Genomic DNA, 27,121 nt, shown 5'->3' on the forward strand with positions numbered 1-27,121 from the left:
ACGCACACACAACATAAGTGTATGTCTGTGTATATTTGTGTACATATATACACACCCGCACACACACACACACACATAAACACACACACAAAAGCACACAAAAGAGACACAGAATAATTATTAAACAACACAAAAAAGGTGCAACTTGAGACAGTGCTTGGTAGGCTCACATAGGCAGGTCAGTACTATTGTGTCGCGTTTTCCTGGATGTACCATCATCGCGTGGCAGTGCTTTTTGCAGGCTGGACATGGCAGCCGTGCGTTCTATGTCAATGACTGCGTACAGCTCTGTCCGCCGTGTGGGGGTCTGAGGGAGCGGGGTGGTGGGGGTCTTAGGTGTCTGTGGTCCACTGGAGTCTGACCCTTTCTCCATCTCCACTTCGATGTAATTGAGCTGCCGCAGCGGCTCCGGCCCGCCAAGCCGCCGAAAGTCAAAGTTAAAGACCGTTGGCTGTGCACCGGCACAATCGCGCCGCGGCCGTGCCGAGTCCGGTTTGTGGGCGCTGGGCGGTACCGTTACATTCTCTGTGTTGACGTAGTTATGCATGGGATCCAGACCAGAGTGCAGGTGCTGGTGGAAACCATTAAGTGATGGGGTCTTTGGTCCAAATGACTCTTCCTCCTCCCCCTCACCATCACAGAATGGCTTACGAGTCTCCCAAACGGGCGGGAGAGCCGGCAGGTTCTCATAGTTGAGCAGCGCTGTCCTACGCTGGGCAGAGTTGTTGGCGTTTTGGCCATCCGGGATGGGGACGGGAGGACGATTTCGGCGGGAGACAGGCACTGAGGCAGAGGCCGACCCATTGTGAAGTTCGTAGGCCACCTTGGCCCCTGAGGGCCCTTCTTTGCGTTCATCGCTGTCATAACCTGTGTCGCAATCTGCAGAAGGCCCCTGGGCTGCAGAGCCATTCAAGTCCGTCGTGGGGATGCTACTGGGTTCTCCGGGTGTGCCTGTACATCCCGATTCTCCTTCTCTAAGCTCACGTTGCTTCTCCTTAGCCATGAGTTGCCTCTGAACAGGGGTGGGACCAAGCACGAACTTAACACTCTCAGGTTCAAGCACCACCCGTGGCTCAAGCTCACTGGGCGAGGCAGGGCCAGCACTCTTCGGATTGGACAGTCGAAGTTCAAGGGGAGTGTGGACGCTGTTGCGACTCCATCGTTCGTCTTGTAATCCAGTCGTGTTCACATAGGTATGGACCTGAAAATCACATACATGCTTAACAGTGTGATCTCTTCTCACTATCATTTCCTTTAAAATGACATTAACAACCCTGCTACACCATTTTTGCCATTAGAAATCTACTAACAATAACTCATCACTGAACTAATCTAGAGGATAACCAAGTAAAATAGTGTATTTCATTTTGATTGGAACCTCAGTACTTTGAACTGAGTGACATTAAATTCTTCCTCTTCTTAATGTATAAAGAAGAGGTTACCACTAGGTGGCCCCATTGCATCCACTGAGATAGATATTAGCATAGGGAGCCACGATGAGAAACTGTAGCCGGTCGAATTTCATACCGTTTCATCTGCGACTAACAGTGGATGCGTAGATTCCTCGCCCACAGAGGGTAACCGTGCGCTTCCAATTGATGGATGCCGACTGGAGGGCCGTGAGGAAGCGTCCCCAAATGAAGGGTACCGACCAATCCCATTGGGTAACGTAGGAACAGAATATCCTGGAGCTGAGGACAGAAGACAGCAGCAAATGAATAAAGGGGCAAGAGGCTTCTGTCATTCAATCAGTTTTGAAATCAAGACCTGAAGCACTTATACTTAAGCAAACCACACCACACATTACTGTATATTTAAGTCCACTTTCATTCTGAAAACAGATTTTAAAAAGCTACAGTGTTACTCTCTGTGCCAGTAGTGTTTTCAAGTGTCCCTTCTAGGCGCAACTCAAATCACATTTTGTATGTTTGCATTCAGAATTTGTTAGAGAAATCAAGATAGCAATCTCTCCATGACTGATGTGGAAACGAGATTACTGGTTTTCAACACGTCTCCAGTGTGCTGTTGTAGGGCTTTTGGTTATGAACAGAACCTCTACAGGTCTAAGGCCTCTGGTCTCTAGTCAGCATTTTACAGGGGTCAGGGTTGGGTTTAGTTGACACTCGTGTGTTATTTTGACCTTCACTCACAGCACATAAAAGACCAGTGGAATATTGTCTGGCTGAAGACAGAGAAAAAACAAGACAAGCCCTACAGGCAAGCTGGCAAGTCACAGAGAGATGGCTCCACAGGAGAGGGAAGATTGTGATGAACAAGCGGCAGGGGCTGCTGTTTTTGGCACCCTGCCCTCTATTCCTCTCTAAAGTGTCCTCTTTGGCCATACAACAATTGGCCTCCTTGTCTTCACTGCAGAGAAGATATGTACACATGCTGATTAGCTGTAATTGTTGCTACATACTTAGTGACAAGTAAAGCACGGAACCACTGGCTGGGGAAAGACAGATACCTAAACCAACCTCCGCTTGTTCTTTTCGCTCAAGCTCAAAGCCGTGGTATATTTCAAGTTTTGGTAAATCAGGTTATCTGTGTGTAAATTAATGATGAGGGGCGTGTGTGTGTGTGTGTGTCTCACTGGTGGGAGTGCGGGGTGTTCGGGGCGGTTCCGTCTCAGCAGGGCCAGGACTGGTTTCCAACACAGGCTCCTCCACCACACTGATGCTGTTGTTGTGCATAATGTCCTGCAGCATGTTGAAGATCTCTTCCGCCCGGGCACACTTAAAGGCAAATATCCCTGTGGAATAAACACATGAGTCATTCGTTGTAACGCACAAGCGCCTATACTGTACATACATACACACAGACACACAGACAAAGCAATTGACCTCAAAATGACCATTTACGGTCACCTATACAAACTCAAGAGGGGAGGAGGAAAAATTACAAATAAACAGCCAGATTTAAAAACAAAACAAAAAAACGGTACCACGGTCAGAACACTCAACACAAACACACAACCACCACAGCACAGTTTATCCAACTGGAGAGCAGAAGGATATGTCCTCCCACGCTCACTAAAGACAGCAATACTGCATTGAGGACACAGTATTGTGTCTGGGACACGGGGAGGTCAAGGAAGGGGGCAAAAGGGGTCCAGGTGGCCTGGCCCAACTTACCCATACCAGAATACACACAGATCTCATCCTTTGGTCAGCATGGAGTTAAACAGGGGGGGACATTAACAGTGGCATAGGCTAGAATTACAGTCCATCAGACACACCAACAGAGCAACAAGGTTGAGGTTGTTTGGCTATATTTGGGGATGTAGTAGTACAAAGGAGGCTCAACTACATTTTGCATGATAAGGGTTTTTTTGTTTTTGCAGGTGTGAGGGTTCTGTAGTGGTATTTATGTGTTTCACAATAAAGGAATAAGGATGAAAGAGGATGAGGAAAAAGACAGTGAGGGAAGGAAAAAGACCATTAAAATGAGAAAGAGGAACCGAGAGAATTAGTTAGGAAGTAACTACACAGAGCAACAGAATGAGCAAAGAGAGGAAGAGAGAATCTGAAATAAAAAATATTAATATTACAGTGAGAAAACAGAAGATAAACCTGTTCAACACACTCTGAACGAGAGTGAGAGAGGGTCAAGAGAGAAAAATGCAAAAACTCCCACCCTCACCTTGACCGGTTTGGCATCGTCGCCCACTCTCGAAGGAGAAGAGGTTGGAGTCGTAGCCATAGCGACGCAGGCAGAGGTAGGGCCACTTAACAGCGTCACGTTTACGTGTGTGCAGTATGAGCTCCTCCTCCGTCAGCTCCATCACACCTGAACCCAGCTCATTCCCGTCATCATCCACGTTTATCACCTGACAGGACAGGTCAGCACCACAGTGTCACTCTGACAAAGCCCCCAACTCCCAGACACGGCAAACATTTACAAACCTGCTTTTTCCTTCATTAGTCTAGTTAAAGGAGAAGGACACGGAGCACCACGAAGACTTATGAAGTAGCTACACAGTAAGCACAGGCGGGATAGAGCCTAAGCAGGACTGACTTATGAAGTGAAACCTGAGGTTCTGTTAAAACTGAGTATTCAAATGAAATGAACAGACATTTAGAGCCAGAAATTAACCAGGTCAGAAGGCTAATCTACAAAGCATTGATCACTATTTGTCACATCAAAAAACACATCAAGAGGCCTATCACAGAGAAGATGAGGTGCATGTTCTAAGTCTCAACCAATCAGAGTAAGGTAGGGTACAGTATAAGCATGCATCTGACCAGGGGCTCAGACAAAAGGAGTTCTGTGTTCCAAATTAAGAGGACCAAAGTGGTTAATGATTTGGCATGTCAGAAATATGACAACAATTGGTCATCTGTTGCTACATTACTCATATCACATGACAGGGCTCAACGAGCTATTAAACCACAAGGCATATTTCCAATGTTCTGTTCTCTCTGAGTGTCTGACATGTTCTCTGAAAGCTTTTTCACCCTGAAACAGAGTGGTCTGTTGAATTTTGTGTTGACAGGGAGCTTTGGGTAAGCCAGAGAGTCAGCACAGAGACAACAGGTTTCCAGAGTCTTTGACACAAATGATCACACAAACACAGGCAGGGCAGCCAGGCAGCACACATACTACTCAACCATCTTGGTGATTTCAAAACTGAGCGCCAACATAAAAAGGGGGAAAAGGATGGAGAGGGCAGGAAGAGGGGAAAGAGAGGAGAGCCAGAGAGAGCGAGAGAAAAAGAGAGAGAGAGAGAGAGAGAGAGCACAGGGGAAAGACCCACCTTGAATTTGCTTTGATGGTTATCTGGGATGGACTCTTTATCTGGACAGCTACAGCAGCTACCCATGGCTTCTTTAGAAGACCATTTGATCTCTATGGAAAACAAAACAAAATGGTGGAGAGGAGTCAGATCTGCAGAATGTCAAAGAATGTGGAGGCTGTGTGTGAGTACATAGGTTATTGTAACCACAGAGAGGCTGGCTGCTCTAGTTAAATGTGACAAAAAAGCACAAAGTTCACCTGCATACTAGGTTGGCTTACTGAAATGTAAACTTTACACAAGTAGTCTTGGAATGGACAGTGAGATTGTGGCTATGACAGCGTTAGGAGCAGACTTAGGCGACTGACACATTGCCTCTGTCATGTTTAATCCAAAAAAGTCATGATAAAAGCCAAATAATTCTGGTGTTGTAAGGCCGGCCATAAAGAAAATTCAGAAATGAACATTTTGACTGCAAGATCACATGTAGCTAATTGACTTAACTGCCTACAGAGTGCTTGCGCACCATCAAGTCTCAGGTGAAAACAGAACCTTTCCAAGGGGTTAAAACAAGAGCTGAATCAGTAGTGGCAGTGTTACCAAGACATTTCTGTTGTGGTGCTATTCTCCCATCAAGCCAGCAGAGGGCGCAGTGGAGCTCTGGTCGTAGTTGCTTACCTAGATCCAGCCATCAACATTCCTGCTTCCCTTCCCAGCACATGGTCAAGTCATGCCTCACCATGTCACGACCTGTGAGCACTCAACCTCATGGGCCTGAGAGGGGGGGGGGGGGGGGGGGGGGGGGGGGGGGAGAGAAACACCTATGTTAACAAAGCTCATTTCAAATACTTCCTTACGCCTGTAATCCTGAGGAGAGGGTAATGTGGAGAAAGCCAAGTATGTCACCCAGAACAGGCTGCTTGCCTAAAGCATTACTGAGCTCCAAATAACACCCCAAAATGACCCACATTAGGCTGTATCTCCCATCTCATCAGCTGAGCACATTAACAGATATTCACAGGCAGTAATCGTTGTCAAAGACATATCAGCACAGGAGTGCATTTATAGCACACACATAGCCAGTGTTTTTCACTGTAATGGTTTCAGCATAATGGCTAAAAGGATACTTCACAATGCAACAACAAAACCACATACACACACACAGCTATACAGAAATCTAACAGGACCAGTTTAAATGCATTTTAGCGTGCACACATTTAGAAGTACATATAGATGTCTAACCTAATACTGAGCAATTCTCCTTTACATCTATCAACAGTCACTTGTTAAAAGTGAGAGGCCACAGAGAGATGGAGAAAGAAGGGAAAAATTAGGCATCTTGCAGGTGAAAGGGAGAACTAGTTCCGAAAGAGAACTAGCTTGTCTGCCAGCATGATTATCACTACTCTAATGGGAGTGTGTGGTTTAAGGCTATATCTGCTCTCTCAATCTTTCATTAAAAACGGGAGGAAAAAAAGACAAAAAAAAAAAAATCCCACTGTCGCCTTGAGGCATCTCAACTCTCAGTAAAACTTGAGGCTCTCGCTGTCCATTTGGGATCCTTTCTAATTGCTCATAAAACAGACAAACGCTATCGTACTGCTGTAACTGTGAGTTAATGTTGAGTTATATATTTCTGTCTGTGTTTGAATTATAACAGATACTGGCACAGAACCACACTGCTTGCAGTTTGCAGGTTTGAAAGCCTTTGTATGTATATAGTACCCGTTGACGTCTGGCGGTGTAAATGCTCTTTTCAGTGGGATACATGTGGTATTTGGGGACTGCAAAGAGGTCTAGCATTTAACCAAGTCAAACATAAAGCAAGTGGAGTGAAAGGCAAGAACATCAATACCATTAGCCCTGACTGACTTCATCCATGGCCGTTTTCAGTAGGCCATATAGCAGGTCTGGTTGGTCTGTACACCATTTCATATTGCCAGCATTGCCTTGATCATGGTCAGATGACACAGAAAAGCCACTAGTAGCCTTTCCACCAACAGCTCCATCACCCATACACTGCTCCCTATTCCACTTCTGCACATGCCGAAAGCAAAAGCCTGTCACCTGATTCAGCAGTGAAGCGACATGGGGAATTTCCCAGACACCATTTCAGCCGAGACTGGATTAATCTCCCTACCCGGTTCCTGCAAATACATCTCCAGGGCAACTGATTCCACCAAGAAAACGTCACCGGGTTTCATCAGAGCAGCCCATCCTGCACTTGAGCACTCCTCCAAACACTTACAGCTAAGACACTCACACCTCTCTAAATATGAGGCCAAGATGATTCATACGATTATTAATGAATATTTACTGTAATACTCGGTAATATACTGGTAATGCTACTGTTCAAATTACACCCAGAACTCCTTAGTTACCACAAAATATCAGTCCTGCTCACTGAATTCAGATATGAGCATAACAGTACATTGCTGAGGCTCAGACAGTGAGATGTGTGGACTAAGACAGGCAGATAAAGAGTTAAGCCACTGCCGCAGGAGCATGTCAAACAGGCCCTGCTCTGCTCCCAGTCCCCAAGCTACTCTGCATACTTCCATAATTAATGTAGACACTAACCATGCTTTAAGAAAAGCTATCTATTTTTTACCTCTGTCTCTCCTTCTCTTGCACACACTCATTCTTTCTTATTCTTTTCTTTCTCTCTCTCTCTCTCTCTCTCTCTCTCTCTCTCTCTCTCTCTCTCTCTCTCTCTCTCTCTCTCTCTCTCTCTCTCTCTCTCTCTCTCTCTCTCTCTCTCTCTCTCTCTCTATCTCTTCTACTTGTGAATGCCATCCAACATAAACAGAGCAGTGAGAGTCTCTGTCTGGCACTTGAGAACCATCTCTCTGTTTGGCTTTCTACCCACAAAGGCAAATCCGGCTCACCGCTAGCTTTTGTGCAGCTTCAAATCCCGTCACAAGGGCGCACGGCAGCCTTATAGCTCACTATGTGAGAGAGACGAGAAGACTGAGAAAAACAGTTTGGCAAAAAGAGAGGAGGAAGAAAAAGAGAGAGAAAGAAAGAGAGAACGAGAGAGGGAGGTGTAGCCTATTGGTTGGAAAAGGTGAATGAGGGAAAAGGTCAAGAAGTACAGCTGATGCTAGTTTGGATGTGTTGGAAGGGTCTGAAGGATAACAGGAGAGACTATAGAGAAACAGGAGAGGTAGGACGGGGGGGGGGGGGGGGGGGGGGGGCTATAGAGCAGTGCTCCAGCAGACCAACTCTAACCAGCCTAAGCAGAGCTGATCAGCCCGGGCTGTGGGTCCTCCCTGCCATGCCCTCCTCACATTCCAGCCTGCATTCCGGGTCTCTTCTTAGCTGAGCCCCCGGACCCAGCCGCCTCGCATCAGACGACAGCATTGCCTTAATCGATGGCACAGTGCCAGGTACCAACCGGTGCAGACGGGGAGGAAGGTGGGGCTTAAGAGGCGAAACAGCACCACCTCTGACAAACATCTCCCTTTCTGTGCCATGCAAATCAACAACCCACAAATGCATGGATGGGACAAAAGATGGAATAGACGGGAGAGGTAATATTTCATTTGGCAAAGTCATACAGCTAGGTACCAAGAATCTGTTTGTAGTCACTTCTGAATCATAAACAAAGGAGAATATAAATGTCATGTTTAAAGCAAACAAACAAACAAACAAATCATGAAACATATCCCATGTCCATCACACTGATGAAACTAGAACACAGCATTACCATTTTCTTCTATAAAAAAAAAACAAAAAAATAACAACTCTATTCACCTACGCAACCATCCACACAACCATGGACCACAGTCCTGGAAGCATCAATGCCGCTGGCTACACCCACCACACTGACCTGAAGGGCATGAAGAAGAGGAGTAGACTCCTGTAGAGTGTAAAACCAGCCAGTTCTTCTCCTGTCTCTGAGAAAGATCTGAGACAGATCTGCTCATACCAATGAATGGAGGTTTAGCTTCAGGGCAGAGCTGATAGGGCTTGCTCATGTTATTACTCCACATGTGAGTGGAGCTCCCCTGTTTAGGGCACACCTTTCTCTTCCAAACTCACCCACGCATGAGACAGTTGCATTAATTAAGTTACAACAAAATAAAATAAAATAAAATAAATGCTGAAGCAAATGTTGATATCACGGTGGCAAGGGAGATCAAAAGCCATGCTAAATCACGAAAGCCTATCATGGAAGAGGACTTTCTTTTCTGAATCTAGAAGCTTTGTGTGTGGATCAAGAGGAGCAGAGTGTAAAGGATTCGCTTTGCTTCTGGTGAGGATCTTATTTCATCGAATGAGCATTTTATAACTTTGCTGTGTGGAAAGTGTCTGTGAGAAGGGGAAATGACTACAGGTGTTGTAGCCGTTCTTCTGACAGCTTTCAGAGAGCTGAACTGGAAAATGATGGAAAATAAACGGACAGAGAGACACCACGCTATTCAGTTGGGAGTCTTTTTTCATGCTATATTTAACTCATATGAACTGAAAGGGAGCACATTATGGGAATCATGAATTGTGATAAAAAGCGAGGCTCAGTCTCCCCACTAATGAGAACCTATAGAGACATTATTACACATGATCTGAAATGTTTTCATTTCGCTGCTCAGATTTCTTAAGACGGGATGTACGCTTACTAATCTATATGGAACAGCCCACCACACAGATTTTCTTCATTATTTCTCTCTTACACATACATACCTGCTTGCAGGCACTTACAAACACGCATACACAAGTATGAACACTCATACACACATCCCACACAAACACACATTCCACAGAAATACACACACCCACAGTTCACCCTTTCAAGACTTCAAGAAAGACTCCAAAGAGATTGGTAAATCATTTATGGTCCTGCAGGATGTACATGGCTAAAAGTCACACACATTTCACATTGGCACTTATGAGTAGAACTGAAATCTCAACAGTCAAGTGCCTTCAGCCCATGCAGTGTTAGAAATGAGCTAGACTATCAGAAAAACAAAACAAAAAATGAAAGAAATCATGTAGTCAACGTTAAGCGATCAGATTATGGTGTGTTCTGGGGCACAGTGGCTATGGTCTCAGTGAGGTGACTATGTAATGACAACTTTGTCTGCTGGAGTCAGGTGACCGTGCTCTTAGTCTCTGCTCTCCGCTGTCTGCATTCCAGCAGCCCAGATTCCAACATTCAGAGATGAGCTGATAGCCAGGGCTGGAGGTGAGGGAAGAAACGAGCGCAAGCACGTACACAGCAACAGACGCATATACACCATCCATCTAGTCAAGCATTACACACGTACAGTTGAGCAAACACAGTGGCATTAACTCACCACCAGACATATCACACAACCATAATGTGAGCATGCACACACCTACGCCCTAACGGGGGAGGGGCCACAGGGTGAGTGGGTCCACGGTTTGGCAAGCACTATGAGTCCATTTTAACTAAACTATAAAGTCGACCAGACACAGTCCTTCACTGATAAGAGAAAATGTTTAGCCTACTATCATCAAAGGCTACAGTAAGTTTGCTCCAAAAAACATATAGAAATAGTTAATATGACAACTTCAAATGAATTCAGCTATAAAGCACGGAATTACAAAAAGAACAGTTTGGGTGGAAGGTCCTGTACAGGACTTAAATAAAGCAGACAGGTGACTGAAAGGGTCAGTGGTGTTCAACAGAGTGGGAGTATTGTCTCTATCTCCTCAAAACACAACAAACTCACTGACCTCTAATAATGGGGATTACTGCCTGTCAGATGATTGTGTAGCTGTGAAGTGCAGTAGTGATGCCACTCCCAGAATGCCTCTGAAGGCAAAGCAGGGTGAATGACAGGGCAGCCGTAGGCTGAGAGTGGACGTGGAAAGAAAAGAAAAAAAAATGGAGCTCAATCAGTGAGCGACCTCTGACCCCACTGAGCATAATGAGTCAACAAGTGCAGAATGTTTCACAGTCTGGGTCCCTGAGGTAACAAGCTCACCACTGATGACAGCAGATCACTACCCTCTGTGGCCAGGTAGCCTCACTGCATATGCACTCAGTGGTCAAAACTGCATAGAAGTTGTGGAAAGGGTTTTGGAAAGAGGTGTCACGATTGGGACCTTGGGTTTGCAACACCTGTATCTGGGAACTTCCTTAAAACCTGACCAAATTTCATTTTGCATTCCCATACTGTGTCTGGATGAGAGGCTGACAATCAGTCTGATAGACCAGAATCGAGGCAGCCTCCGGAAATATCACCATAAATCTGAGCTGCTCAAAATTTCAGATCAATTCAGAATCAAAAATTCAGATTAAAGATCAATTCAGGTCAAACAAATTTAGTTGACTGAACTTGAAAATTCATTTTCAGGCTACACAAAAAACTAGTGGTCCATACTTGGGCCATGCCCATGCATGGGCAATATGGCAGAAGAACATTCCCTTACTTCAAAATGGAAAAGGATCAACTAACCTGAAAATGACAATATGGTACAACACCTATCTGTAATTGATAGGTGAAAGATATCGAGTATGCCTACCACAATGTTTGTCGTGTCCATCTGTAAGTAGGTGGCTTACATCGTTTGTTCTATGGGGTAATCTATGTTGTTAAACCTTCAGTGAAGCTTTCTTATCAATCAGTAATTGTCCGTTTTCTGCCTCATTGGCTTAAAGTCTAAACAAATCCTGTTGGCATGAGACTCAATCTCTGATTTAACCCACATTTATTATCCTAGGAGGACACCAGCAGCACTGATCCAAATGTCAGCTGGGAAACTGACACAGAACAGGAGGACTCTGTGGTACTGTCATCTCAACTCATCATTTGAGGTCCACAGCTTTCCGGACTTAAAGTCAAACAAAGGCTGAGGGAGACTGAAGGAGCTAACCTCTGTTATACTAGTCATTATTGATGGCTCCTTCAAACCTCCCAAAGGCATCCATTCCACTTTTTTCTATCTTAGTCATATCTGCACAGACTAGTCAGGGCAAATCTACTTCAGTGTTAACATCTACAGGACCATTCATTTCCCTCTGCTGATATGCTCTGTAATAACTGTGAAATGATTCAAAACCAACAGTTTAATCAATCACTAATCAGTCCTCAGGCCCAGACTTCTACACCCCGACATGGCATGAGACTGTATACTCCAACATTAGGAATATTTTACATATGTGCATCTTACTTGGATTTATTGCAAAACTAAATATGACAGGAATCAATTAGATCTGGACCACCATTCATAAGAATGGCAAATCTGTGTAAAGACTACAGAAGGAAAAAAAAATCTGTGATACAGAGATTCTTGATATTCACAGCTGAGGACACATCTTGTCTTTTTGACTGTAACTTTGAGCGAATCCAGAGAGTCTATAGTTAAGCGCACCTTTGCTATGACTGCAGGCCTGGATACAAGGAACAGATGACTCTGCTCATTTGCATGAGTTTACTGAGACGAGAAGTGATGGAAAAGAAGTCGTAATGGGCATCAGAGCATAGGGGACGATTTATGCTTTCACTGAAACCTTGTAAACATTCTCAAAGGGTTCAGTGACAGAACACTGCATAGCTCCCACATTGCACGTTGCTGACTTCATCTCTCTGTCACACAAACAGAAAGATTTGGAGATGAAGACAAAATCATCTCTGCCTTGACTGAGGCCACTAACACCCCCCCCCCCCCTCCTCCCCCCACTCCCCACCCCCACGCCACAGCAAAACTCTGAAGAATGTCCTCATTACAAACGAATGAGGGTGTGGATACTGAGGTGGATTCCTGCTTTACGAAAATGCCGCTCTCTCCCTCTCTCGTTTCGCCCACTCCTCCTCAGTTCACTCTGCAGAGGCTTGTCACACGCCAGCCAATCTCTGACTCACTCCATTTGCATGCTGGGAGCTATTTAGGGTCGGCAAAGGTCACTGAAACTGTTATTTTACATTTGTAAAGGATTCTAATGATATAAGTGCATGACAGACAACAGTGAGTCACTGTTAACCAGTGGATCAGTATCCATATAATTAATCTGATTAACAAGGTGTTTGCGACCATCACATGCAATTCAGTACAACATTCTACAACACAGTAGTTTAAAAGAAAACATCTACTGGAATATATATACATGAACAGCACAATTTTCAACAAACAAGGCTCACTATTAAAAAGATACAAACACAGCACATGAAGGCACAGTTTATTTAAAAGTTGGATACATCACATGAAATTTTCTAGAACAGAATCTGCCTCGTCTAAAAAGTCCTGTAGTTGCCACTAACCGATGACAAAACTTAAAAAAATAATAGTCTATTCACCATCCCAACCTAAGCTTTTTGCTTTAGTGGAGGTCACAGATTCTAGCCTTAACAATTTTCATACGGTAGATGGATTCTGAGTGACTATGAACTGAGCAGGATGTTGAATTGGTTGGGAGAGTCATGAGTGTAGGATTAGCATTAGCCTAACAGCCCAATAGTTGTGGAGCCCTGGCTAACCCCACACCTCTGCCAGGAGCATTCCAGACCAATGCTCTTCAAAGGCTTTTCCTCCTGGGACCCTGGGAAAACTCCCCTAAAATCATGCAGCCAGGCCTCTGCCCTTCAATTACACTACCTCTGGCTGTTCTTTTTGAGAATGCTCAACTTCAGCACCCATTGAAGGGCTGTATGCAAAGACATAACAAAGTTTCACGATATCACTGATAAACCCATACTGTGTAGTATATAATTACAGCGCTTTGAGCATGGACAAACCCTGTGTGTGAATGTGGGACAGTTGTTCCATCTCTAAACTGTGGATTCCATGATGTCTGTTTTGCTGAGCTGAAGAGTCAAAACCATGCATACACAAAAATGAGTGCATACCATCCACTGTCTCATGGGAGGCTTTAGCTCAGACACAGCAGTTAGTCTCCAATTAACATTGCAATGAATGAGCTCAAAAGATACATAACAGAACACACCCACTAATTAGGGCCAAGATTTACTTCCAAATTTCAGACTGCAAAAATAATATGTAGGCTACATACAGCCACAGGACACCATGTGCTTCCACAGTGTGGAAAATTAGATATGTTGTTTTGAAATGCTGGATCTTACACATCAACAAATTCTGGAGATAAGGTAAATCCGATCTATTGATTAGTAGGGGTGTAACAATCCATCGATCTGTATTGATGCATCAACCAAATAGCGAACAATCTGGTGTCATCGATGTGACGTAGAAACATCGATGCATGCATGTTTATTTTCACACCTGTTCCAACATTATCCACGACTCCTCTGTACACTCCTACGCCGTAGGTGGCGGCATGCGGTGTAAGCTTGTTGCAGTCCACCAATTAAAGCCTTGCCTGCATGCTAGTGTTCACATTAAACCGCCTAACGATGCAGACGCAATCTACCAGTCGTCCGAGCAGTAGCAGCCCAGAAAACGAAGTTTTACACTCTCCAGTTGGTAACAAATCGAGGGTGTGGAAACATTTTGGTTTTAGAAAAAATAACGGACAGCCAGACAAGACCGTTGCTGTTTGCAAAGAATGTAAGTGTGAATGAAGATACTCAGGTAATACCACAAACTTGTCAGGTCACCTGAAAAGGCGACACTGTGTCAAAGCCGGTGGCTCTAACATGAGAGAGACTCCCACACCCACACGGCTGACAACCTTTTTTCCTCAAAAATTGACCCACACTTCCAAAAGAGCAATGAGTATTACATAATGTTCAAATAGTATTACAAACTGTGAATTCATAGAAATGTAACAGATTGTGTGAAATTTCACATCATTTCATATTGACTGCAGACCCCTGTATCAAACCAAATCGCATTGCAGCAAATTTTTAGGTATCGAAAATCATAAGATTGTTGGCTAAAAGGATCTATGTAGTATCACATCGTGATGAAACTTGTGATTTACATCCCTATTGATTATGATTAGTGGGTCATGTGATTGGTTCTTCACTTCATGCCAGATTGGCATGAGTGTGGGATGAACTCCACTGAATTTGTCTCTCACTCTCAATGATAAATCTTCATCAGTGGCTGGCTCACAGTTTGATCAGGTGCGAAGATCACATGGAAAACAACTGGCTTTCCCTTGCAGTACCGACGCTATTTCCAGGACAGTATAATACCCTCTAAATCCCTTGGTGAAATGTCACACACATCAGGACAGTGTCCCAAAAACTGCCGTGGTACAGACTAAGTTTATCAACAGACATATATGATCCACAAGTGGAAACAGCACTCAGAGAGAATATGAGTTTTATGGGGACAGATGTGTAAGAGGAATCCGATCCTCATTCATCTGCTGTCAAAACCCCAAATGTGAGACATTCATTTATTCATATGGCAAAATCTGGAGCGTCATGGAGCAAATTAGAAATAATTTCTATCAGGAGATTCAATGTACAAAAACATCAAATATGAGCTTTTTTGGATCTGAAATCACATGGCTCAGCTATACCACTCTCCAAAAGGAGAAAAATGATCTGAACTCTCAAACAACCCTTCTCAGATTTATCCCGTAATCAAATCATCAGGGCACATCATTCCCTTGGGAATGCGGTAAAGCACGACACAGATATGAACATTTTCTACATTTTCTAGAATTATGCTAAACTAATACAAAATCTATGGTCAGCCTAAATAAATCTGCAGAGAAGAGGAGAGAAAAGTGCATCAGTGGGGAGGCTGTGTAGAAGAAAAAAAGACTGGTAAAGCTTGCAAACAGCTGCTTTCTGAGTGCGTGTGGGCAGGGTAGGAGAAACGAGTGCCTCTTGACAAAGACGAGTATTTTAATAAGAGCAAAGCATGTAGGCTACACTACAACCGACGGTCCACCCACTCCACTACTCCCTCTCTCACTTACTCTCCCACTTTCTCATTTTCTCACTCGCACTGGCCAGCTCTGTGAGTAAGCGGTCAGGCAGGCTATGGTGCAGAATTCCTCCTCTCCGTTTGCCCTCTCGACCGACATTCTCCTTCACACAGGCACCATCACCCGGGCAACCCCGCACTCCCATTATGGCCAGCTGGTCTATTGAGAGCCGCCCCTGCCCAGCGTCTGAACTTTTGTATTACTTCAAACGGGCCAGAGCAAGTTTACTTTAACTCCCACACCATTTTGGCTGGAAACAGAGTGGGGGAGCCTGGGCCAAGGCTGAAGAGTGAGAGAGAGAGAGAGAGAGAGAGAGAGAGAGAGAGAAAGAGGCCCATGAGCAGAGTGGGGCAAGAGGCAGGGGGAAGGAGATTTGAGGCGCTTTACCTCATACTGATTTAACTCTTCACATGCTGAACTTACACTAGTTCTGAAAAGACACTCTAGAAACTAGACAGGGACTCAGAGATCATATATCTTCCACAAGATTCTGCCACTGTATCAAAATTTTTAAAAAAATCCATTAAAAATGCATGATTAAGTCAAAGAAGTCAATTTTTTACATTTCTTTGTCATATAATTCCTGGAAATACAAAGCCAACATCTCAATGATAAAGTGACAAAGTTTTCTTTGTCATCCCACCAGTTGTAAGGTAATTTGGCTGACTTTGCCTATCACACGAAGTTTTAAAGTAATGCCTCTCAAGTGTATCTGTATCAGGCTTTAAGTTCTCACCACACACAGCCTCAAGGCAGCTTTACAGAAAGTCAGGCCCTGGTCTTCTGAACCCAGGTCCTGTATTTTTGCTTTAAGCTCATTTAAAATATTCAAGCACTTTTCCAATACAGATGACAGCATCAATTACGGGAAGATGTAAAGCAGGAAAACTCAAGTCAAAACGATAGCTGAAAGTCTGTTTTTTGGAGAGTGGCAGTTCACTGTGCTTTCAGCTTGTGTGGGAGGTGTAAAAACAGAGTCAGAAAGGGCAACAGTGCATTCTGCTCCCACTTGTTTCTGTGGGAGGGAGAGAGGAGAGGAGAAGGAGGGGGAGAAAGAGAGGGAGAGAAGGAGCCAAAGGGACAAAAGTGGTGTCACAAATACAGACATCAGGCACAGGTCGGTGTAATTGCTCAAGACAAAAGAGATGCTGCTGTTGCCCTGCTGACCTCTCCACCACTGATTCAATGAGATTCTCCCATAGACAAAAGACAAAGGGGAGCAGTCAGCAGTAACATATAAATAAATATATGTACATATACATGTGTGTGTATATATATATATATATACACAATTAAACACAACATGCTGTTAGCCACTCAGTTGTGGTTAGCAACACTGGAGAATCACATCCTCAGAGACACACAAGTAGACACCTTAAAGACTCTTGGGAAGCACCTTCAGCTTTTCAAACCAAATGTACATATGAGCGCAATCCGGTCATGAATATCTAGGCACCACAACAGAAGGCCTCTCTGAGGGAGAAAGAGAGGGCAGCGGGGTTGGGTGGGACATGAGGAGGTTTTTTGCAGCCAGGTCACCCCGTCCAGGTCAGCAACCCTTGTGAAGTCAAGCTGTGTAGACTACACCAGGCTGCAATCCACCTCCACATATGTAGTAATGAGAGTTCCTGCATATGGTCTATGTATTTCAAGGCTCATTGGAGTGTAGATGTGAGATGTTCTTCAGTTGGTCTTTCAGAGAGGCCCCTCATACAGGCTGTGAAAAGCTTTGTGTTGTTCATCCATTTGGGGACCAAAAGCAGGACAAATGTTTATGTTGCCAAGTGTTACATCTTACTCAGCAGAGAGTGAGAGAGAGAAAGAGAGAGAGAGAGAGAGAGAGAGAGAGACGCTTGTAGCTCTGTGTCTGGAGGAGTAGGAGGCCTCATCTTCAATAAAAGCAAACAATGGTCTGCTTTTCACAAGGATGAAGGTCTTTAAAAACCAATACGACTGCGGTGGCTGTGCGCCTTGCTGGCGCAGACTCTAGATACAGCTTTCTTGCCACCTTGGACGCTGGCACAGCTGAAAGGATTGAAATTCTCAGCCAATGCACCAACAATTCACAGAGTTATTCAGACTCCTCCGTTCTGTCTTGTGCTCAGGAGCTGCCATTGTGACAGAGGAACAGAAGAGCAAGGCCATGCTTTTCCATGCAGTTTGTGCATAACTGAACCATAGCTGTTAAACCGAAGACTGAGCCACAGAAACAGGCTGAAATGACCATGATAACATAACAGTCTTTTTTCATAGAGCTTCTATGCACGCATTTAGTCTGATGAGAAAAAAAAAAAACAAGAACAGCTCCCTTTTCAAAAGCAAGACCCCTGGCTGTCTAGTGTAGCTCCATGAGCACTGTCTGACAGAGTCTCTGGGCTAGGGCCTTGGAAATCTCAGCTGACACTGCGATCACGCTGACACGCGAGAGCAGCTCTCCGGCATTCACGCTCTAATGCAAGACACGTTTCTCCACGCTGAACTGAAGAGGGCTACGGAGCTCCAGAGCGCTACTGTGTGGCTGCTGGGGAGAAAAGGAAGAAAAACCAGGTATAGTGAGAGTGAGAGAGAGAGAGAGAGAGAGAAACTTTCTCCGCCATCTCGAGTTCAGTATTCAGTAGTATCCACTTCCTGTGTGGGTAAAAGTGTTGGAGCTTTGGCATTGCCAAATCAATCCTGAGACTCAATCTGAATGGGCATATGCTTGCATCAAAACAGGTCTGGGCAGAGTGGTTTAGAAGTTACAGTTTTAAAAAAAATACACTACAGCTGAACAGCAAGCAGGCAGTGAAAAGGAGGGATCCTACAGAAAACACTGGGGTTGTACATCAAGTGAAATCCTATGCTGCTGATAACAGTTAAATAGCCAGCCAAACATTGACAAACTGAAGCAACAGTTAAATCTTGTAATGTCAGCAAAAAACAATGACTAATGCTATTTGCCATCATATAACTACTGATTCAGTACGGAATACATTAAGCACAATCAAGTATAGAATATGGACACCTACATGTCCGTTCCGCTGATAAAATGTCACACTGTTTCAGATGGATCCAAAGCTACAGATACTGCACCAGCCATCTGCACACTCTTAGTAGACACTCTGAGTCTGACATTTTCGCTGAAATTCTGTCAGCGCTCTGCTGAAACATGTTTCATGTCAATCACTAATATTTTTCATCAAATCAGTTGTGCCTTAGAGTCCAGACAGTCAAATCTGCAATCCAAACAAATTGAGCTGAATGAGCATAAAAAGCAAACTAAAAGAAAGAGTGCTTTAAAACAAAACCATAATATAACCTTAAACATAGTTAAACAATAATAAGGATGGTTAAAAGGGGTGACACAGAGCATTTAAAACCTGTTGTGCACAAAGCTGTAAATTGAACAATTTGCTCTGAATTGGCATTGAGTGATAGCACAGTGATTACATTTGACGATGAGGTCATCATGTGTCAGATTCCATCATGTGCACGGCACTCTGTCTAATGTACTTAGTTTAGTTCCAATGTCTCCCCTGGTGCTGGGGCCCTGAGTTAATAAAGCCCTCAACAAGGCTCTTTGTCCTCTCCCCTCTAAACGTTTTTCACCAAACTTCATTATTATTCGATGTAAAATCTTCTAAAACAGTCAGAAGTGCCCATGTTTTCAATTGGCATGTAAAATGGCACAGCTATTTTGAGAATTGAGTGGAGGGCTCCGTTGTTTATACAACTCCTAAAGTGAGAGCAGTAACCACATGGACATCTAAACGAGTTACTACACAGCAGCGCATTCCTTCGCTAGCGGCTAAGTCAACATCACGCTGGATGAGACACACACCACAACTTAATTACACAGCAATAGCAGTAATGAGGACAAAGTTCATCTTGAGTTGAGAAATATGCTAGCAAATGACCAAGACTGTGAAACTTCAAGCTATGTAAACCAGCTGGACACTTCTAAGGTTTACCTCACAAAATGCTAAATCAAAGTTTCCTGGACTGCCTGTGTAATCCAGCGCAACCAGTGCTTTGAGAAGGTTCACCTAACTTACTGGTTCTGTTCAACACCTAACAGAACCTTCAAATATCCACCACTGCAAAGCAGACAAGCCCATTCAAACTAAATCCAATACAGTACCCCCTTCCCTCCCACCCCTCGTCGGGCCTCAGTGAAGCCTAACACAGACTTGAAAAACCTCAGTGACTCAGCCATGATTCAGCCCCTTTTTCTGGAGCCTGTTTATCATGACCCAACCAATATGTTTGTTTTTTGGGTGGCCTGTGTCAGAGGGTCAGCGCTGCCTTCTCTCAAACATATTGCGCTGGGCCCCCAAAACAGATAGTGAGAGAGAGGGAGGGAGAGAGGCCCTGAAACAACTTGATCTCTTTGTCTGAAAGAATGTACAGTGTGGAATGTGAAAGTGTTAGTTCAATACACAGAAAAACGCCTCTGCACAAAAGAATCTGTCTGGCATCCAGAAGAAGAGCACTAGCCTTCAGAGAACTTCAATTCAAAGTGCAGGCTATTAAATGCTTAATTGCAATTCACATCGGGTTTTTTCTCTCTTTTTTAAGAACAAAATGACATCTGAGGAGTCAGTTAATCATCATAAACAGGCACAGAGAGAAAATTACTGCATAACTACATCTCGCATGCGTGCAACAACAGTTTCTCCAAGGTCAGAGAGTCAGAAACACTGTTCTCTTAGTGACCTTCCAAAGCAGTTTCATTGCCAGAATGTAACACAAAATCCTCATTCATGTGAAACAAACAATAATAGTGAACTGTTTAAAATCTGCCATGCATACAGCTCCTCACTTCTCCTGCCCACACTTGGCAAGCATATCACTAAACACATGAAAGCCCACATTCTCCCCCAGTCCCTGGGCTTTCTCCAATTTATGACAGTTTGAGTGACTGGCATTCCAACACTGCTCTGACAGAGAGGGGCTCAATTGCTTTCAGCGTGAATGCACCCTTACTGTGAAGCGGCTTCCATTGTGCACCTATCTGTGGAACGAGTACAGCTCTGGTCTCTTCTCCATCCCTTACATACACACACTCGCTATCTCCCTTTTTTTCTGTCTGTCCTTCTGATCATCTTTTTCAAGCCTTTGAGGACAAGGAAAAGTTCAGAGACTAGGTCTTTTGGGTGGTGCTTTTCTGAAAAACTGGAAAACGATCAAAGGAATGTGTTAGCAACAGTTTAAGATCATGGTTTACTTTCAGGGATGAACCTCAAACAAACCTGTGTCTAAATCTCAAATAAATCTGTGTCTATTGATAAATCAACACACTGCCATATTTGAGCACACTCACAGAGGAGTTTGGGGGGGGGGGGGGGGGGGGGTTCTTTTGACCTAACTATTAGTGATCGGGCATCAAACAGGAGCACACGTTTCGCAGAATTCAGTTGTCAAGCTTTCAGAAATGGAATAATTTATAGTAAATCCAAACATGTGGCTGTCTGACTATTGAAACAGAGAGGACCACACAGACTAATTTACCATTTGATGAAGCGCATCCCAACATTTTTTTCCTCTCTTTGCTTTGTATGTGTGAGCCAATTATGTCACAGTTCATTTCACTCAGAAAAAGATCCTTCCCAAGACCTGAAATCCAAACTAACACATTTTCTCACTGTAGAAGCATCTATAACAACGGAAAGGGAAGAGGGGGTGGGGGGGGGGTGTAAAGAGGTGGCAAATTCATACTGTTTGCAGTAATTTGTTTAGTCTTAAGTGAGAGACATTTCCTGGTCTTTAGAGTAGCTGCAAACATCCATGCTGCAGTTAGGCAAAAGTTTTTCAGTTCTGTCCAAGGCTATATAGACACTCCAAACAAGAGGCTCACTGACACTGAACAAATCCATTCCATACTGCAAGCATATGGGCATCACACTCAAAACGCACACAAAAAAGGCTTAAACCCAAAATAACACTCAAACTGAAACTATTTCAACCAAACAGCGTCACAGCAAAAAAGGGTCCCCACAGATATTGAGTGCATGTTGAAATAAGTGGTAATTCTACACAGTGTTCAGACCTGTTTATGTGATTTTTATCCATGTTGGAAGATCAGTAAGTTTTGCTCTGGCATGCTGAGGTAAAAGGGCTTTGTACACAGCTATCTTATCAGGTTTTACACACGATGCTCGTCATGTCAGGTATATGCTGTCATATCAGGGCCAGTCTGGGTTCATGAAAAGTGCAGTTGTCCCCGACTCCATTGCAGCCAGCCAACAAGACTACGTGCGGCTACAACAGTCCTTACTGTGACAGTATGGGTCAATTACTCACGTATACGTGTCCCTCATAAGTCAGTACTTTATTAAACTCAATATCTTACAAGGGGTTTTAATGTTACACCATTAGTTAAAAATACAGTCCAAATGGCTGGAGAAGTAGCAATGTGCAGATTTTCCATGTCCTTCAATTCTCACTAAGCTCTCCCTTGGCAACCACTGTGACAGAGCTAACTCTATCCAATACTCAGTTGTTCACAACTCCTTTTTTTCAGTTTGTTGCTGGGAGAACGAAGAAATTCTAAGCATCTGTCATGTAAAAAAAAGTCTCAAATTCTATGCTCTGAATATATTCTGCAACTGAACAAACAAGAAACACAGGGAAATTATTTAAGGCATCAAGCGATTTCTAGCGGCAGTTAATATGGCAAACAGAAGCATGACAGCAAGCAGCAGTCAGCAGTCACTGTACGGGTACCAGAGCATGTTCAGTATGATACAGTACGGTGTCCTTTTTGGAATAATTCAACATATTGTAACACTTGTCAACACAATCTGTAAGGACACTCTCCTGACAGAAACCACCTCTCGCTCCTCCATTTGAAACATGAAGACTAATATGTTGCTATTCAGAAGTAATGGCTACCTGATAAGATTTATTTGATGTGTTCAAATATGGGGATGAGGACAGAACAGGTGAGATATGGTGTGAGTGAATCACCTGCTGTAGCTAAGTTCTTGTTTCATAGGAGAAACCGGCTATGTGAGTCAGAGGAGGACTATCCTCTCCAGAGGAGCAGGTACTGACGCACATTCACCACTCCTATTAAACATTAACGTTGCTCTGGGCCCATTCAGCTTCCCGACAGCCAGAGCTACGAACAACCACCATTTCACACTGCCAAGCTCCACCACCCAGACTAAGAGACATCACACATGCACATGCACGCATACACACACACGCACGCACACACAAACACAAAACTTGCACACATATATAGCAGGCAGGATTCACTTAGTCCGTTTTAAAGGGACAATCTATACCATTTGAGATGTTTTTCCCCTCTCACAATTTCAAACAAACAAGGAGCAGAAAAGCAAGCTGTGTCGACAGAGGTCATAAAATTGGCTGAACACACACACACACACACACAAACACAAACACACACAGGTAGATGGGCCCAGTGACAGCAGAAATTGGCTGGTGCACTCTGGTGCATTAAACGTGCCTTAATGGGTGATAAGACAAAGTGATGTGGATGGCGTCAGAGAGAACGTCAAATGTTGTTAACGGCCGATTAGAAGGATCATAAAGGGAACATTGACTCATTGGGCAAACAGCAGGTGCTGAGCCTCTGAGAGAGAATACATTCAACTGAAGATCTGTGTTAAGTGTGTGTGTGTGTGTGTGTGTGTGTGTGTGTGTTCTTGGGCCTTGGTTCTGTGATAATGTGTCTAAAGCACCTGGAGCTGTCGATAAGAAAATTATCAAAATGCGACATAGCAGTCCAGCAGTAAGCACTGAAGGAAAAGAAAAACATGGGAAAGCGGCACTAATGAAAAATCACAGACATTTTCACTGTTTGTTAGAATGCAGATGTGTCATAACCCTCCCATTTTCTTCCACGTCTCACTCCTTTATCCTTCTAGATAGCTTTGATAACATTAAACATAGCTGTGTGACTCAGTGTTTGTTTACTGATTGCCCATTGTGCAGTTTTGTTGCCTGAAAACTCCACTGACACATGAACTGATGAATTCTCCTCCATTAATTAGGCTGATAGCTAATCAGTCTTATGCTTCAATGATCAAGCATATGACTGATTATTGTAAGGTCTAACCACAAAGACAAGTGGAGACATATCCTTTAAAGGACTACTTCAGTGAATTATTCTGTCAGATCTTTTATCAGCTTTAAGTGTTTTTCTCGTCTCATATAACCCATGCCAACCAGTACAACAGTCTTGAGGATTACCTAGTAGCATGTTCTGATCGTGAACACAGTGACCACAAAGGTGCTGTGGGGAGGTGGGGACAGTAAGCAAACACTGACAAGTTTAACTCCTCATTCACGACTGTTCAGATGTATAGGTGACTGAGTGGAACACCGCCATCACAGATGGAAATGCTACACTGACGTTTAAGTAAAGAGAAAGACAGCGTCAGAAGGATGATCTATAAACGTCTTGCGCGTGCGGTGCGCACAAAGTCCAGGTAGTCTCTGAGAGGACCAGGTCATCTGCTTGCTCTCTGATGTCATCATATTCGACGTGTCACCCTGCTCTTGCTCTAAGTTAAACAGAAATAAACTGTTAATTCGCTGTTTGAACGACAAAGTTTGAATGAGGGGTGTCAATACAGCTGTTCTTAACGGACAGCAGCAAAACACCAAAGTGAGCGTGTCATTACGACGTCTCACGACAGTCCTTCCTCGCTCTCAAAGTCAAGAATTAATCAGGATGCAAGGATTCAATGTCCAAACAAATACCTATTTTTTCCAAGAAACAACAGCTGCTCGTACTAGTTTTCTTAGAAGTAGAGAATTCGTGGGTTGTTCAGCAAGGCCTTGCTTGAAACCTACTTTTATGAGGTGGTTGTGGAAAAAGTAGGCTGTCCGACAATCATAACAGAGGTTACACAGGAGGCTCCTCTCCGTGAAATTCACTCATGAGTCATTTTTCTGCTAAAAACCTCGGTTTCATTTTGGGGGAGTGACACACAAGGACACGAAAAAAAAAAGTTGGCCAGAAAGTTCATCAGCTTAGCATTAGTCACTTGAACTCTAATAATTAATCAAATACCATTCAGTGCATTGTCTACGGGAACTATTAAACGTTTGCATGGTTTTGCAACAAAATAGTTTTTTTCTCCATGTGTTGTGTTTTCCTTATCTGAATTCATATCATTTTAATACATCTTAAACCAGCGTATTACCCGTTAAGATTTACGAACCAAACTCAAATCGTATGCAGAACTCTGCCGTCTATACATCACTAGCTCATCCCTCAAAAACGAGAGAAAAAAGTATTCCCCATTCACATTCTATAGGTAATTTCGCCCGTAAAACACTGACGTATGTTTTGGTCGATTTTGACAAATAGCTACGCGAGGTCTGGTCATGTAAAAGACAAAATGATTAAGACTGAATGGATGTAATGGGCCAACACAGTGACTTGCGTATAAAACACTTTTAGAAAGCTTGGTTATTCATCCAAGTGAATCGTTTTCGTACCAAAAATTGCCCATTCATTGAAGTTCCGAAAACGACAGATAATTGTCAATTATCAAATTTATACTGTAGTAGTCGGCTGGGTAATCTGCGACTTTTCGAGCTCACTGAGAAAGCTAGAAAACTAAGCACGAAAGCAAAAAAAAAAACATGCTTGCGCTTGCAGAACTGAATCATCAACATTAGAAAAGTTTAACACCCTTCGTTAACATCTGCAACAGTTTTTCTTAGACTTTTCATTATTTTCCCTGTGATAAGACGCATTCTCGTCGCATTAGATGGCCCCCACTCATTATATAATAGCTAGCAGGCTATCTTGCTAATATAATTAGCCAACATTGGCAAAGCGTCTTGTTTAAAATAAGCAAAGCATTTTACTGAAATGTATTAAAGTTCACTTGATACTTACAATGCACTTTGGGAAACGGACAAGGGTGGATAAAAAGCTGAAGAAAACTGTTTAGTATCCGGTGTTTTGGTTAACCAAACAGGACTTATTAAATCCCTGCTTTTGACTAACAGCCCATATCAAACTCTGCCTCCACACTTCGTCCAAAGCGCCAAAAAACAAACATCAAACTTCAAAATATGCCCATCTCTCCGCTCCAGAATCAAAGAAAGACACGAAATGGTTCCTAAATCATCCTCTGTCTTTCTTTTAGATGCGTTCGCGGAAAAATTATCCTTCAGTATGTTTGTAAATAGTAACTAAACGCATCGAACTTGTACTCGTAGTTGTTCTGCCTTGTTGTAAAAACGCTTGAACTCACAACTCCTGCCTAGCAAGCGTCTTCTTCTTCATTGAATTAACGTTGCACGTCCACTAACCAGAGGTGCATACCGTCACCTACTGGACTAGTAGTGAAAATATACACCAAAGCTATCCAGTGCAAATATCCACGGAACGTATTTCAATTCATGATCCGCCTTACCCAGTCCATATTGCTCAGCAAACTAGTTAAATAGCTGACTTACTGAGTTAAAGACAAAAAAACTGAGAATTGCATGTTTATTAGAGTGGCTAGCTTTGTTCTGTTTACACCAACACGGTTTTTCAGTGTATGACCACAGCTAGTCAAGACTGGTGATTCTAGCTGGGAAATGACTGAGTGGCAGCAAATGCATGTGCTCTTAACTTTAAATTGCATTGGATCATAAGGTGAGGCTCTGACTGGTTGCACAGGCTAAAGGTCCTAGGGCACAGCAGAGCAAGGAAAACAGACTTCCACACAGCTCTTCATAGGGCTGAGAATCCAGGCCTCAGCAGACGGAGTTTGGGATATGCGCTCAGCTTCACTGATGACTACAAGATTAGACCTCAAACTTACAATTACTTACAACCTGATGTTACCAGCGAATCTAAATTTAAACAAAATGTGCTCTGATGGGAAACATCTGTAGTACAAGTACAGTAATAATAAATATTTGAATGTAAAGTGAGAATTTGAATGCTGTTCACTAAGTTTTTTGAAATCTTATTATTTCAGGTAAATGGATGGAGTAACCACATTACTGTCTGAACTTCAGGAACATTAAATGAGGAGAGAAAAAACAATCATTCCTATATTGTTTTGAATTTCTAGATATTACAGTATTCTGCTGTTGTGTTTTCGGATTGTTTATGATTACTACCATTATCAATATCGTATTGTATATAGTGCTGATTCAGGTTGTAGCTGGTTATAGCTGGTCACATTTTAAACTCTATTACTGAATATTTTGTCATTGAGTTCTAAACCCAGTATAATTTAAAAAGCAATAAGCTTAATATTTTTTCTGCTACATTGGACATGATGAGAGATCAACCAAACAACCTGATGAGAGATCAACCAGAATGCAGACATCCCCACATGCCAGCACAAAGCCCGCTGATCCCTCTCAAGCACTGAAATATGAATAGCTATGACTTCCAGAGTTGTCCTCCAATTTAATTAATGTCTGATCTTCATAGGATCAGACAGCCAGCTTCTGCAAGGACCTCATATATATATATATATATATATATATATATATATATATATATATATGCGTGTGTGTGAGAGAGAGACAGAGAGAAAAGGTATGCATTTTTTAGTTGTAAATTTCCTCAAATTCAGTAAACT

At 43.3% G+C, this 27,121-nt stretch overlaps 1 protein-coding gene across 1 annotated transcript; it reads right to left on the bottom strand.

Moving 5' to 3' along the window:
• Positions 1-128: 128 nt before the first annotated feature.
• frs2a (fibroblast growth factor receptor substrate 2a) lies at positions 129-25,469 on the bottom strand. Its single transcript, XM_030775634.1, has 7 exons — positions 25,429-25,469; positions 5,414-5,509; positions 4,757-4,848; positions 3,643-3,829; positions 2,594-2,752; positions 1,528-1,691; positions 129-1,201 (listed from the first exon to the last, which is right to left on the bottom strand). The coding sequence occupies exons 3-7, from the start codon at positions 4,820-4,822 to the stop codon at positions 167-169; spliced, it is 1,611 nt and encodes a 536-aa protein (XP_030631494.1). The 5' UTR covers positions 4,823-4,848; positions 5,414-5,509; positions 25,429-25,469; the 3' UTR covers positions 129-166.
• Between the last annotated feature and the right edge of the window lie 1,652 nt (positions 25,470-27,121).

Source organism: Chanos chanos, chromosome 1, assembly GCF_902362185.1.
Source record: "Chanos chanos chromosome 1, fChaCha1.1, whole genome shotgun sequence".
NCBI lineage: Eukaryota > Metazoa > Chordata > Actinopteri > Gonorynchiformes > Chanidae > Chanos > Chanos chanos.